Below are 13,208 nucleotides of genomic sequence, written 5' to 3'. Positions count from 1 at the left end.
TTAATTTATATAAGATTATATGGAAATTTGGTGGTTATGGTATACAAATTTAATTTGTATAATTTTTTATGGAAATTGATAATAGAAATTTGACATCACATATTGAATAGTTTCCAATTGAAAATGAACTTTAAAGTTCACACAAGCATAAAGTTCCTCCCGGAACTAGTTCCCTTAATTGCTGTTATCACTTTGACCTGCATCCCTGGTTCTACCCCCAAGAATTTATTCCCAGTTGATAGACAAAAACGCCGGTAAAAAAAATGGAAAAGTTCAACAAAGCGCAGGCCAAAAATTTAGCGGCTGCCCAAAAACTGGTGGACAACTACGCCTCCAGCTCCGAAGATGAAGGCGAACTGGATGAACAGCATATTTTGGGTAAATCAACTGCCTCTTCTCGTGACGTGTCATTCAAAAGCTTCCAACTATTTCGGCTTTATCTTTCGCACATTATATAGAACTCCTGTACAAGAACTACAGACCCACGGAGAGCGCAGGGACCGCCAAGGATGCGGCCCGCACCAGCACGTTCCTGGAGAACACCCTCCACTCGGGAGCAGCCACTTGCCTCATCTGCATCGGAAGCATCCGCCGGGTGGAGGCCATTTGGTCCTGCGAGAGCTGCTACTGCTTCTTCCACCTGAACTGCATCCAGCGGTGGGCCAACGACAGCATGATGCAGATGAAGGTGAAGGCGGCGGAGCAGCAGAACGGCCAGGCCAGCCAGGGGTACTATAATCACCTGGGCGAGTTTGTGCCGCCCAAGCGCCAGAAATCTCTGCACTGGTGCTGTCCCCAGTGCCGCAGGGACTACCAGCCGGCGGAGAAGCCCACGCAGTACAACTGCTTCTGCGGCAAGGAGGTGAATCCTGAGAACCAGCCCTTTCTGGTGCCCCATTCCTGCGGTGAGATCTGCGGAAAGCTTTTACAACCGAAGTGTGGACACGATTGCAAGCTGCTATGTCATCCGGGGCCATGTCCCCCATGTGCCCAGCAGGCACAGGTCTCCTGCTTGTGCGGCAAATCCAGTCCCAGGTCCATGAGATGCATTGACAAGCAGTGGAGGTGTCAGCAACCGGTAGGATTAAGGATTTTCTGGAGAACTTTCCTGCTATCTTACTAATGTATCTACCTTACAGTGCAAGGATCTCTTGGCCTGTGGCAAGCACAAGTGCAATCAAGTGTGCCATCGACCAGGACAGTGCCCTCCCTGCACTAGCAAAAGCCTGCAGCCTTGCGAGTGCCAGCGGGAATCCAAGATGGTCAGCTGCTCCGATCGCAAATGGAAGTGTCAGAACGTAAGGATTAGCTATTGGGTCAGCTAAAATATGTTAAGCCCTTAAATTCTTGCAGGTATGTGGAGCTCCCTTCGCTTGTGGTTTGCATATTTGTGAAAAGGTCTGCCATGCCGGTCCCTGTGGAGATGGAGAGTGTCCCTTGCAAGTTAGGAGTTGTCCATGTGGAAAGAATGTATGTCTATCCCTGAAGCATAAGGATATATTAATTTATTTATACTTAATTCTGCAGACTCAAGTAAGACCCTGTAATGAGGCGGAGGAAACGTGTGGCGATACTTGCCAGAAGCTGTTGTCCTGTGGCCAGCATACTTGCACTCAGCGCTGTCATCGTGGACCCTGCATTTCCGTAAGATGTTTTCCAAGAAAATATTCCAGTTCTCCAAAGAAAATTTATTTTTTAGTGCCCCGTGAGAACTAAAAAGAAATGCCGCTGTGGTCTGCATGAAAAGGAGCTCCCTTGCTCCAAGGAGTTCACATGCGAGACTAAATGCAAGCAAATACGTGATTGTGGAAAACATGCCTGCAATAGAAAGGTGAGAAATCCTTCAAGGCATTTTATACTAGATAGTTCACTTATCCTAATCCTTTTTCAGTGCTGTGGAGATCAGTGTCCACCATGCGAGAAGATTTGTGGCAAGCAGCTGAGCTGCAACAAGCACAAATGCCAGTCCGTGTGCCACAACGGACCCTGCTATCCCTGCAAACTGGAGTCCCAAATAAACTGCCGCTGTGGAAAGACTAAAAGAAGTGTTCCTTGTGGAAGAGAGAGGAGTGCCCGCATTGTCTGCTTGGAACTCTGCCGGTTGGTGTTACTTTTCAAGTATATGCTGGCCAACTATTTAATCCTCTCCTCATAGCATAACTGCCAAATGCCACCACGCCATTAAACATCGCTGCCACAAGGGCGAGTGTCCTCCTTGTGGCCAAGTGTGTGGGCTTCCCAATGACGCCAGCAAATGCGGACACATCTGTAAGGCTCGCTGCCATGAGGCAGTTAGAGTTAACAAACCCAAAGAGGCTAAGCCACAGGCTAAAAAGGTACATTTAAAATGCTTACTAATTTCATATCGAGTTTTAACCCTTTCTAATTCCTTTTACAGTATGAGTATAAGGCTCTACCCCATCCCCGGTGCGAAGAAGGAGTCGTAGTCACCTGCATCGGGGGTCATGAGGTGGCCACTTGGCCCTGCTGGAACTCCAAGCCCAGCTCCTGCCAGCGAAAGTGTGCGCGTCAGCTTAAGTGCGGCAATCACAAGTGTTCCTTGGTTTGCCATTCGGTGGCGCTGCCACAGGACATGGCTCAGCAAGCTGGTTGCGCCAACTGCGAGGAGGGTTGCTCTGTTCCCCGACCCACCGGATGTGTTCACACCTGTCCCAAGGGCTGTCATCCGCCGCCCTGTGCGCCCTGCAACTTTGTGATTAAGAGCAAGTGCCACTGTGGTCTCAATCAGTTGGTGTACAAGTGCAGTGAGTATTTCGATGAGTCGGGCACTGTCCAGGAGATTATCGAGCGTAGGGAGAAGCTACGCAGCTGCCTCAACCGGTGCTTGAAGAATGTGGGTATATCTTAGTAAATACAGGATATAAAGGGAATAAATTTCCTTTATTCTTCTAGTATCCCTGCGGACATCGCTGCACAGCTATTTGCCACTCGGGCAAGTGTCCAAATCCCGATTTGTGCCGCAAGAAGGTTCGCATCTTCTGCGCCTGCAAGCGACTCAAGCAGGAGATTGCCTGCGACAAACACCGTGCTGGTCAAACATCTTTGGAATGCGACTCCATCTGCAAGGCTGAGCAATCCCGCGCCCAGGCGGCGGAGCTACAGCAGCTGGAGCAGAAGCGTCGCAACGAGGAGGAGCGAAACCGCCTGGAGCTCGAAAAGTTCGAGGCGAAGTTCGGCAAGCGCAAGCACAAGGAGCGCAAAACTGTGGATGTGGGTCCGGCCAAAACCAAGATCGACTGGCAGCGCTGGGCCATCTATCTTGTGTCTATTCTCACAGTGGTGGGAGCAATTGCAGTGGCTTTCTACGCGGACAGTTAAACGAGTGAAAATAACCTATTCAAACGAGTAGTTCTAATATCATTTTAAACAGATAAGCAAATCGAATTAAAACAATGACTGATAAGCACTTCCAGGCAGCGCAGTGTTTGTCTATGTTGAGCTCTTCTAATCAGGGTGACCAGTTACTCCGCCTTGGCCTTCTTCTTGTAGAAACAAGCGGCGGCGAAGACGGAGGCGCTAAGGAACGTCGAAATCAGGAAGTTGGACAGCAACATCCAGTCGTGGGATTGGAAGAATACCGTGTATATTCGAGCTGTAAGCGATAAACACGTTAATTGATGACCTCAAGCGGGGGAATGCAAGCTGTGATCTCACTCATGTTTGTGAAGGCGGAGAGCGCCCATGTGGTTCTACTGACGGAACTGGCATCTTTGGTCCTTAGGATGGCCAGCAGCTGGAGCACCTTGCTCGTGGCTCCGATGGGCGTGCAGAATGGCTAAAGAAAGAACAAATATTTAAATAAATTCTGCAATATATATTAATTGCCCGAGCACAAAAGGTATTAATAGCTGCTCAAATATTATACAACAAACACCGGTGACCTTGGGAAGAGATGCTGCCCAGTTAAGAGCGCCTCCCTCCAAACTAAAACAAATCAAAGCAAACTCGTTTGCTATATAGCATAATTAGTTAATTAAAAAAGTGAGTGCGGAACGGGTTTTGAATTTCCGCGAAGTCGTTATCTGGGCAAGCATTCCCACCTAATCAGTAGCCAGGTGATAGCTATGCTTACTCACCACCAGGAACGTAAGGATGATAACGGGGAAGAGCTTCAGGTAGATGAGAGTGGCCACTATGCTATATAGCACGGCCACCAGCTGAGTCCTCTTGCCCAGCAGATCCTGGTACTTGAAGGCGTAGTAAATCAGGGCGTACTCCTGCAGCAGCAGGACAGGATACTCCATGTACGAGAGGAAATCGTAGCCACTGGTGTAGTTGTAGGACAGCATCACCGTATAGCTGAACAGCTCCAGGCACAGTCCCAAAACGCTAATGCCTGGTCCGGAATCATGGACATCATGAGTGGGAGGGTGGTTGTGAGGCTTTTGTGTGGGCGGTGCTCACCTTTCGAGGACTCGTTCGCCCGGATCGTGTTGATCTGCGGCACCTTGATGACCAGGCAGGAGGAGACCGTGATCAGGCTCAGCAGGTCCGCTATCACGAGCACCAACCCCCGCTCCAGATATTCGGACACCACGTCTCCGAGAGCTCCACTCATTGCGACCGTCGAAATTCGAAATTTGCAATTTCTGAGTGTGACCTAAACATTGTGTGGACGGAAATGCTAGTGTAACCACATTCCCCTCCGTTCCTATTAAATTTCGATAGTTATTATTAAAAAACAAACAAGTTTATACCTATTTCATTAACTTCTATAATATGGTCTTTGATCCTGGCTTCTTCAAAATATTAATAAATAAATTTTCAAGCATAAAACGTATACAAATGAAAATAACAGTGTAACAACATTTAGGTTTGGTTTATAAAAAATTATATACATATCTTGAAATATTAACAAACAGAAAGACCCCAAAAATCCTAATATTTTGGAAATTTTTTAAAACTAACTTACAATATTGGCGTCGTGTCACGCGCAGACACGCACATCTCTAGCTTGGAGTCGAAATTCCCATGGTATCTTTGAATCCTCGAGCGGCGGTCACACTGGATCCGCACAGTTTTTTTTTCGGGTCCAAAATCTGTCCAAATCCGCAAATTACATGCATATTCTTGTATCTAAAGATCAGAAAACCAGATAGACAGAGTGAGAGTCGTCTGAAAAAAGCAAAAAGTTCGCAATTCTCCGAGGAGCAACGTCCTTAAAACGTATGTGAAAAATTCGATTGCGCGTGTGTGTGTGGGCTGCGCCAGTGTGCGTGAGAGTGGGCCCAAACGCAAAAACTTTTACACGCGTAAATGTGCACTTAAATAGTTGAAAAAACAACAATTGTAGCCACAACAGCGGGGTGTGTGTGTTTTGGGCTCATCCAAATTACAGCTACCCAAAAGTTTATAAACAATTTGCACGGGACCACGCGCATTTAAACTTTTGCTGCGAGCGAGTGAGTGAGCATGTGTGTGTGGCTCTGCCTGTGTGTACAACAATGTCCACATTTTTCTTTTGTTGTTTGCTCCACGAATTATGGGGCTATGGCTATCCCTCCGTATTCCATCCGCTGCATTTGCAGGTGCAGAAAAGTGGGGTTAGGGAAGCCAGCGGATGTGGGGAAGCTCAAAATCCTCAAGGAACGCGCATTGCTGCTCTGAATTTGCAACGAAAGTAATCTATTTTTGGGGGACTGCGACTACTGGGACTGGGGACCACAGGTCTCCGTCTCTCTGCCCATTTGGCAGCGTGTGAATGTGAGCGTGTGTATGCAACGATTATGACGACTCCACACCCGTGGTTAAAATCCACAGAGAGAAAATGTTCTCGAGCGCGCATCCCCGATATTCTGTTGTCCTGTGGCACAGGTAAAATGCGTATCAAAATGCGGTGTGAAAGCGGAGAGCCCTAGAGCGACCCTAAAAAAACGTATTTTTTCGGGAGGTCAACAGCCAAAGGCCAGGGGCAAGGGGAGGGGGACAGGAGGGTGGGAAGAGAATGAGAATGAAAGAAAATGTTCGGGAGAAATGCCTGCACATCTGATCTGCTTGGCCAGTGATGCAACAGCAGGAGCGCTGAAAATTCCTTTGTGATCTCGCCCCTTTTGTTCTGCGGATGCTGCGCTGCAATGGCTGATCTCTGCGGCTCCTCCTCCTCCTTTCGTCGTCGTCCTCCTCCTCCGAATCTTCCAATCTCTGCCTGCAGCGATCCCTTTTTCTACTCTCTCGGGATCGGGAGCGTCTGTGTGTGTGTGTGTCTGCTGGTAGGATGTGATGGCCAGTCAAGCTGCTGTCAAGCATCAGAGATGCGCAGCTTCGATTTTCCAGTCACTGTGACTGGGAACAAGGATCAGAGAAGAGAACAAAATTTATTTTCTTGAATGTCACCGATCGCTGATTCATGATATAAAATGTATTGATATGTGTTTTCGCTTTTTCCGGGAAAAAACTGTTAGTTGGAGTTATTTATTTTAAAATGTGACTAACCTCAATGTTGGTACTTTATTTCGAACTTTAATTCAAAATCACGTTTTTTCTGATTATACTTGACATTGATGTGACATGTATTTTTTAAAGCCCTAAACTTCTGTGACTCAACCTGGAGGCAGTAGTAATCTTTGCTTGGGCTTGCATAGATTCTACAACTAGTCAGCACTTTACATTTCGTGACTAAATGCAACGATAAGCAACAGAGCACTGTCAAAAAAGTCCATGAATATAATTTATAAATATTTATTGAACTAGAGTTTTTCACTTCAGCTATTAAAATTGTTCTATAAATGTAAGTATTTCAGTCATTAATTTTAAATCTTCCAAATGATCCCAGTAACTTTATTAAAAGGCCAAAAGATGTTCCCTAGCCTGAGTTCAGTGACTCATTGTCCCGGTAAACAGTGACTGCTCCCCGCGTTGATCATCTCCGAAAGCCAGTCAAAAGCGGAGGGAAAAGATAGCGGCTTGAATTGCAAGGTGTACGTGATGTTGTTGTTTTTGTTGTTGGTGGTGCGGCTGCTGTGTATCTTTGGTGCTTCTTCTTCTTACGTCCGTTACTTCTCGCTCTCGTCATCTCTGTTCTTCTCTCCTCTCCGCAATACCTTTTTGCTGCCTGCTGTCTCTCTTCGCTGTTGTTGTAATACCCGTTTCGTCTTCTTTTTCCCATTCTACTTCGCGCCGTTTTAGCCTCTTCCGCCGATCCGATGCACTTTTGTGATTTCCTTTTTCGAGTTCCAGCGACGCCGGCAGAGGCAGCGACGTTACAACAAATTTTTCCCACTGCTTTTCATTGCTTTGGATTTTTTTTTTGCAACCATCAGTTTGCGCTTGTTGCGTGGGAATTTCGGATCATCTTCGATTCTCAGGGCAAAAAAGGATCGGATTTGTTGTAAGCGGTGAAAAATTTGTAACACCCTTGGTTTCTCAAGTTAGAGCTTCCTTCCCTAATTTCAAATTTATAGAACATCTTTTATATTTCCACGCATCCTTTGCTCGAAACTTCCAAACACTTAATGAAAAAGTATTTAATTTCCCTACAGATATCGTGCTCTTAACTTCCCATTTATCAATTTCAAACCGTTAATAATTCCAGGAGAGCGTGCTGCCCACTTTTGAATGCCTGAAAAGTATTATGGAAAGAGGATGCCCAGCTGCTAGCAGTGAATCCGTGGCCAGTGCAGGGGAGCGTACTCAGTTAGCAGTCACCAGCTCCACCTCCACGTGGGCCAAGAGTCAAGCCTCCACCAGCCGGAAAGCAGGAGCATCAGAGGGATTAGAAGCGGCATTAGGAGAAGTAGGATCAGCAGGATCACCGGGAGACGGCGGAGAAGCCTTTGTATCTATGTCAACGCTGCGGGACGATGTGGAGGACGTGTGTGTGTCGTCAAACTCACAACATGGTTTCGCCGTAGTTCTGGACGACGAGTCCAGCACCTTTGAGATTAGCTCTTCCAACTCACTGCCCACCAGTGCGGGGGCGGCGTCCACGGTGGGCGTGGTTGCCGTCGACGACAGCTCCTCCACGGACACCTTGAATGGTGGCCATCCTGGCCTGGGCCACACCGCCTCCTCGGAGCACAGTCGTCAGGGCTTCTTTAACGAGGACAATGAGGATCCTCCGGTTGTATGCCTTATAAACGACATTGACGATGATGAGGAGCCCGAGCCCGAGGACGAGTTTGAGGAGGAACTGATTGAGGACGATGACGAGGACGTAGGGGATATTGTAGTGGCCGCAATCGACTGCCCGAACACATCACAATTGGCTCTGGCCGATGGCACAATCATGGCGGCAGATGGATCCAAGATCTTCCTGGAAACGCCCGTCGTGGAGGAGGCCCAGCCGCACCCCGGCCAAGTGGTCACAACCGGACCGCAGTCGGAGCTCACAGGCAAGCCGAAGAGATTGAGCGACGAGTTCTTGCTGGGCGAAGAAGAGCAGGCGGAGAACCTGGCACTAGGAAGAAGCTTCAAGTCTGAACCGGTCAGTGTCGGCCTGGACGACAATCCTTCTGAGGGCGACGATGCGGCCACTTGCTCCTCCTTGCACGACCGTCTCATGTCCGTGCGCCTGAAGCAGATGAGCCTGACGGCCAACGCCGTTTCGAATCCCTCGCCAGCAGCCTCTGCCAACGCCGCCGCTCCCGAGGAGGCCTCCACATCCAGCTCCAGCTCAAACTCCAGTTCGGCCTTGTCCAAGGCAGACATTGAGTCCATGGATCTGATCGAGCGCCGTGACTTCGAGACGGAGCAACGCCTGACGGGCGGCATCATCCTGCGCACCAGCTCCATGATGAGCCAGAACAAACTGAATCTAAGTCTGATCAAGTCCGTGGCGGGGGGCAACAGGGTGGCCAATGGATCGGGCACGGCCAACAGTGACGACTGGCCCAGCAGCAGCAATGGGCGCACCGTCTCCTCGGACAGCAAGTACACCTACAACAAGGATCTGTCCACGACTCCCACGAGCAGTCGCAAGTACACCAACAGCCGGCTAAGCAAGTCCACTGCCAAACTAAATCTGGGCTCCACGTTGGGCGCCTCCAGTTGCAGCCAGCATCGGAACAGTTCCAGTTCCACGTCAAAATCCACAGAGTCAGCGACCAGCTGTACCGGAGCAGCCCGAACGGATGTGTACACCAACACCAATTCGAATGATTACCCAGGTCTGGCTCCATCCGTATCCGGATCGTCCACATCCAGTGGCAGCTGCCAACAGGATCAGGAGGAGAATGCAAGTGCATCGGTGTCCTACAGCTCGGTGGGATCGCAGACCTCTCAGGAAGGTGGTTGCAGTCGCACCACCGCCATCAATCCAACAGCGGATTGTTCTGCCGGAACCGCTTGCTTGGGTGACTCTCAGGCTTCGACATCGGCTTCCACCTCATCCGGAGCTGGAGCGTCCAACTCAAATCGTTGCCAGTATGCCACAGCATCAACGACAAAAGCAGCTCGTCAGGTCAATGCCAGCGCCCAAACCCAAGAGCGTTTCCTGGCACGCAGCAATCTTTCAGCAGCGAGTGGAGCAGGAGTAGCCGGTGCCCAGCCGGCTGCATCAGTTCGGCAACGACGAAACGGTTCCAGCGATGTTGTTCACCTGGAAGTGGTGGTGGAAGAGGGAGCTGCCGGTGGAGACGGCGGCCTGGTGGAGCCCGGAGACTTTAGTGCCGAGGAGCCGTGGGGCAACTGCGATGAGGAGAACAACTGCTCCGACTTGGAGGAGATCTGCACGTGCCAGAACGGTAATGGTAGCAGCTACGGCGGTAGCAATGCCAGTCTCAGCGAGACCTTTGACCTGGACGTTATGGACCCCGATGAGCCCATCTCCCTGTCACTTTCCACTGCCTCTTCTGCCGTCGGCTTCTCCGAGTGCTCGCTGACCAATCCCAGCTCGCTAATTTCACAGCAGCGCAAGCGGAAATACAACGAGGGACGCCTGCTGGATGGCGGTGACTACTCGCTGACCATCTCGTCCAGCGGTGGAGTGGGCGGAACGGGTTCGGGCGTCAGTGACAATTGCCGAAAACGGATTGCCTACGACTTCGCATCTACGCCGCGCTCCTCGCAACATTCGGGACCCACAGCAGTGCTGTCATTGACCCCCTCATTGCACCTGGCCACCGCCTCGCCGGGATCGGCTTTGGGTCGACGCACGCCGCGTTCGGTTCCGACTCGTGACAATCCGCCGCCAGAGCTTCAGCACTGGTTGGGCCAGTTCCAACGATGGTCGCATGTCGAGCGACTGCTGGCCCTGGACCGTCTTATCGACCACTGCGATCCTTCGCAGGTGCGTCACATGATGAAGGTGATTGAGCCGCAGTTCCAGCGCGACTTCATCTCCCTGCTGCCCAGGGAGTTGGCCCTCTTTGTGCTCTCCTACTTGGAGCCAAAGGACTTGCTGAGGGCCGCCCAGACCTGCCGTAGCTGGCGTTTCCTGTGCGACGACAACCTGTTGTGGAAGGAGAAGTGCCGCAAGGCCCAGATCCTTGCCGAGCCGCGCAGCGATCGCCCGAAACGAGGTCGCGATGGAAACATGCCCCCGATTGCTTCGCCTTGGAAGGCCGCCTACATGCGACAGCACATCATCGAGATGAACTGGCGGTCGCGACCTGTGCGCAAGCCTAAGGTTCTGAAGGGGCACGACGATCATGTGATCACGTGCCTGCAGTTCTCCGGCAATCGCATTGTGTCTGGTTCCGATGACAATACGCTCAAAGTATGGTCGGCGGTGAATGGAAAGGTGAGTAGTTCAAGCTTTACCTGAAGCTACCCTTCTAACATTCTGATTTCCTTTGCATTTACAGTGTCTGCGAACTCTGGTGGGTCACACCGGTGGCGTTTGGTCTTCCCAAATGTCCGGAAACATCATCATCTCGGGCAGCACGGATCGCACACTCAAAGTCTGGGACATGGACAGTGGCGCTTGTGTCCACACGCTTCAGGGCCATACATCCACGGTTCGCTGCATGCATCTCCATGGCAGCAAGTACGTAAAAGCCACATATCTACATGGTAACCAATGCTAATGCCAACGATTTTCTCAACAGGGTGGTCAGTGGTTCGCGAGATGCCACATTGAGGGTATGGGACATTGAACAGGGCTCCTGTCTGCACGTCCTGGTCGGTCATTTGGCCGCTGTACGATGTGTACAGTACGATGGCAAGCTGATTGTGTCAGGAGCTTATGATTACATGGTCAAGATCTGGCATCCGGAGCGGCAGGAGTGCTTGCACACTCTGCAGGGGCACACGAATCGCGTCTACTCTCTGCAGGTAGGATTAATTAAAGATTTTCTTTTGGGGAATTTGTATTTATTCTTAACCCTTCACAGTTTGATGGCCTCCATGTGGTTTCGGGCTCTTTGGACACCTCCATCCGCGTGTGGGACGTGGAGACGGGCAATTGCAAGCACACCCTGATGGGTCATCAAAGTTTGACCTCCGGAATGGAACTGCGCCAAAACATTCTCGTCTCGGGCAATGCCGACTCCACTGTCAAGGTGTGGGACATCACAACCGGACAATGTCTGCAAACGCTATCGGGTAAGTTTAAAATATGGGAGAACCACATAAATCTGATCACTTAATTCCAAACTAAAGAACTTTACTAATACCGCATTATTACGTTTAGTTTATTCTGAATGTTTTCAATATTTTCTAATTGAAACTATTTTAATCCCTTCCAGGTCCAAACAAGCATCAGTCTGCGGTCACCTGCCTGCAGTTCAATTCCCGATTTGTGGTGACCAGTTCCGACGATGGTACTGTCAAATTGTGGGACGTTAAGACGGGCGACTTTATACGTAACCTTGTGGCCCTGGACTCTGGTGGATCCGGCGGCGTTGTGTGGCGGATTAGGTAAGACTTGGACAGTACAAATCCGCTTATTACCAATGAAACTAATCATGGTTTTTTTTTTTTTTAGGGCAAACGACACAAAACTCATTTGTGCCGTGGGCTCCCGCAACGGAACGGAGGAAACAAAGCTCATGGTCCTGGACTTTGATGTGGAGGGGGCATGTGTCAAGTGCTCATAGGAGCCGGTGGGGCACTTCCGTTCGGGTCTTCGCCGGTATGTTTGGATCCAGGCGGCGAATGGCCAAGGACGGGGCAGCTAGTATACAGCTTCAAGCGAGATTTCATTGCAAACTCATCTAAGCACAGAAAAACACACACACAGAGGGATACCGCGGATGTGAAAGTCCGCAACGTAATGTTGATTGCCTTGCCAACAAAATGCAGCTGCTCACATACACCACACACACCATACACACCATATACACTAAACACACAAAACAATCAAGGGAAAAATGAAGAGAAGGAGGAGGGTCGGGTGGTCGGGGTGTGGCTGTGGCTGTGAGTGTGTATTGTTAATAATACCTTCTTTAATTTACGTTGCTTCATAGCCAAAATTCGTTTTCCACCGTAGAATAATTTCGCTTCTTAGTTTTTATAACGATTATCCATATGGCGAGAGTCGATTGAATTAATTCTAATATTATGATTACGTATTACAAACCGCAGATACATCTATGCAGTTGCAGATGCAAATACCTTGTTGTTCCGCGTCGTGTGAACCCGAGAGAACGTTTATGAAAACAGAGCTTTATATTGATTAAATTGTAATTTGTTTAACTGGAATTCGGATAAGTTGGATATGTTAATATTGGCCCAGCACTTGAGTTGAGTTTGCCGTCTATTATGTTTACATTTGTGGTTTCGTTTCGTCCAATTTGTTTTGTTTAAATGTATACCTGGAGTTAACTACAATCTATTATCGTGTTCTGATTGTTTCTCCATTAATTTGAATTTGATTTGATTTATTTGTCATGTAGTAGCGTTAGCGATATTGGCTTCCAATTCCAAATTCGAAATTCCTCATTTGCCAGGAACCTGCCACAATTGCCGTACATAGTGTTTAAGAGTCATCTGCCGAACTCATCGAGCAGCAGCTCACCCCCGCAAGTAACAGAATAAAAAACAGAAAACATAAAACAACTGCAACTTCAACACTGCAACACAACAACACTCACACACGTGAAATCATTAAGCGAACATATATTTTAATTATAGACTGATTTATTAGTAATTGAAATTAATCTACAAATATGTATGTGTAATGGTACCGTATGTATTTCAATAAAATTTATCGGTTTAAGCATAAATCTGAATAAACGCAGGAATAATAATAAAAATAATTAAAACTATGTCTTATGTAATTATTGTTCATTGGGTTTGGGTATCTTGAA

General features: G+C 48.8%; 3 protein-coding genes across 3 annotated transcripts; 2 read left to right on the top strand and 1 right to left on the bottom strand.

Moving 5' to 3' along the window:
- Positions 1 to 208: 208 nt before the first annotated feature.
- Positions 209 to 3,465, top strand: LOC119554485 (NF-X1-type zinc finger protein NFXL1). The gene is made up of 10 exons (XM_037865414.1): positions 209 to 378; positions 459 to 1,078; positions 1,140 to 1,298; positions 1,354 to 1,470; positions 1,528 to 1,644; positions 1,700 to 1,831; positions 1,892 to 2,100; positions 2,156 to 2,336; positions 2,399 to 2,854; positions 2,914 to 3,465. Exons 1-10 carry the CDS (start codon positions 264 to 266, stop codon positions 3,337 to 3,339), a joined length of 2,532 nt encoding a protein of 843 aa, XP_037721342.1. The 5' UTR covers positions 209 to 263; the 3' UTR covers positions 3,340 to 3,465.
- On the bottom strand, positions 3,351 to 4,622 carry LOC119554486 (solute carrier family 66 member 3). The gene is made up of 4 exons (XM_037865415.1): positions 4,426 to 4,622; positions 4,098 to 4,357; positions 3,676 to 3,796; positions 3,351 to 3,613 (listed from the first exon to the last, which is right to left on the bottom strand). Exons 1-4 carry the CDS (start codon positions 4,577 to 4,579, stop codon positions 3,483 to 3,485), a joined length of 666 nt encoding a protein of 221 aa, XP_037721343.1. The 5' UTR covers positions 4,580 to 4,622; the 3' UTR covers positions 3,351 to 3,482.
- A 395-nt stretch (positions 4,623 to 5,017) lies between these two features.
- LOC119552906 (F-box/WD repeat-containing protein 7) lies at positions 5,018 to 13,058 on the top strand. Its single transcript, XM_037862832.1, has 7 exons — positions 5,018 to 5,187; positions 7,553 to 10,699; positions 10,764 to 10,945; positions 11,007 to 11,232; positions 11,292 to 11,502; positions 11,646 to 11,817; positions 11,885 to 13,058. Exons 2-7 carry the CDS (start codon positions 7,592 to 7,594, stop codon positions 11,994 to 11,996), a joined length of 4,011 nt encoding a protein of 1,336 aa, XP_037718760.1. The 5' UTR covers positions 5,018 to 5,187; positions 7,553 to 7,591; the 3' UTR covers positions 11,997 to 13,058.
- Positions 13,059 to 13,208: the final 150 nt, after the last annotated feature.

The sequence above is a fragment of the Drosophila subpulchrella genome, chromosome 3L, assembly GCF_014743375.2.
Source record: "Drosophila subpulchrella strain 33 F10 #4 breed RU33 chromosome 3L, RU_Dsub_v1.1 Primary Assembly, whole genome shotgun sequence".
In the NCBI taxonomy this organism is placed as follows: Eukaryota; Metazoa; Arthropoda; class Insecta; order Diptera; family Drosophilidae; genus Drosophila; species Drosophila subpulchrella.
The sequence above is the reverse complement of the archived record's forward strand: the minus strand, read 5'-3'. Positions and strand labels throughout refer to the sequence as shown.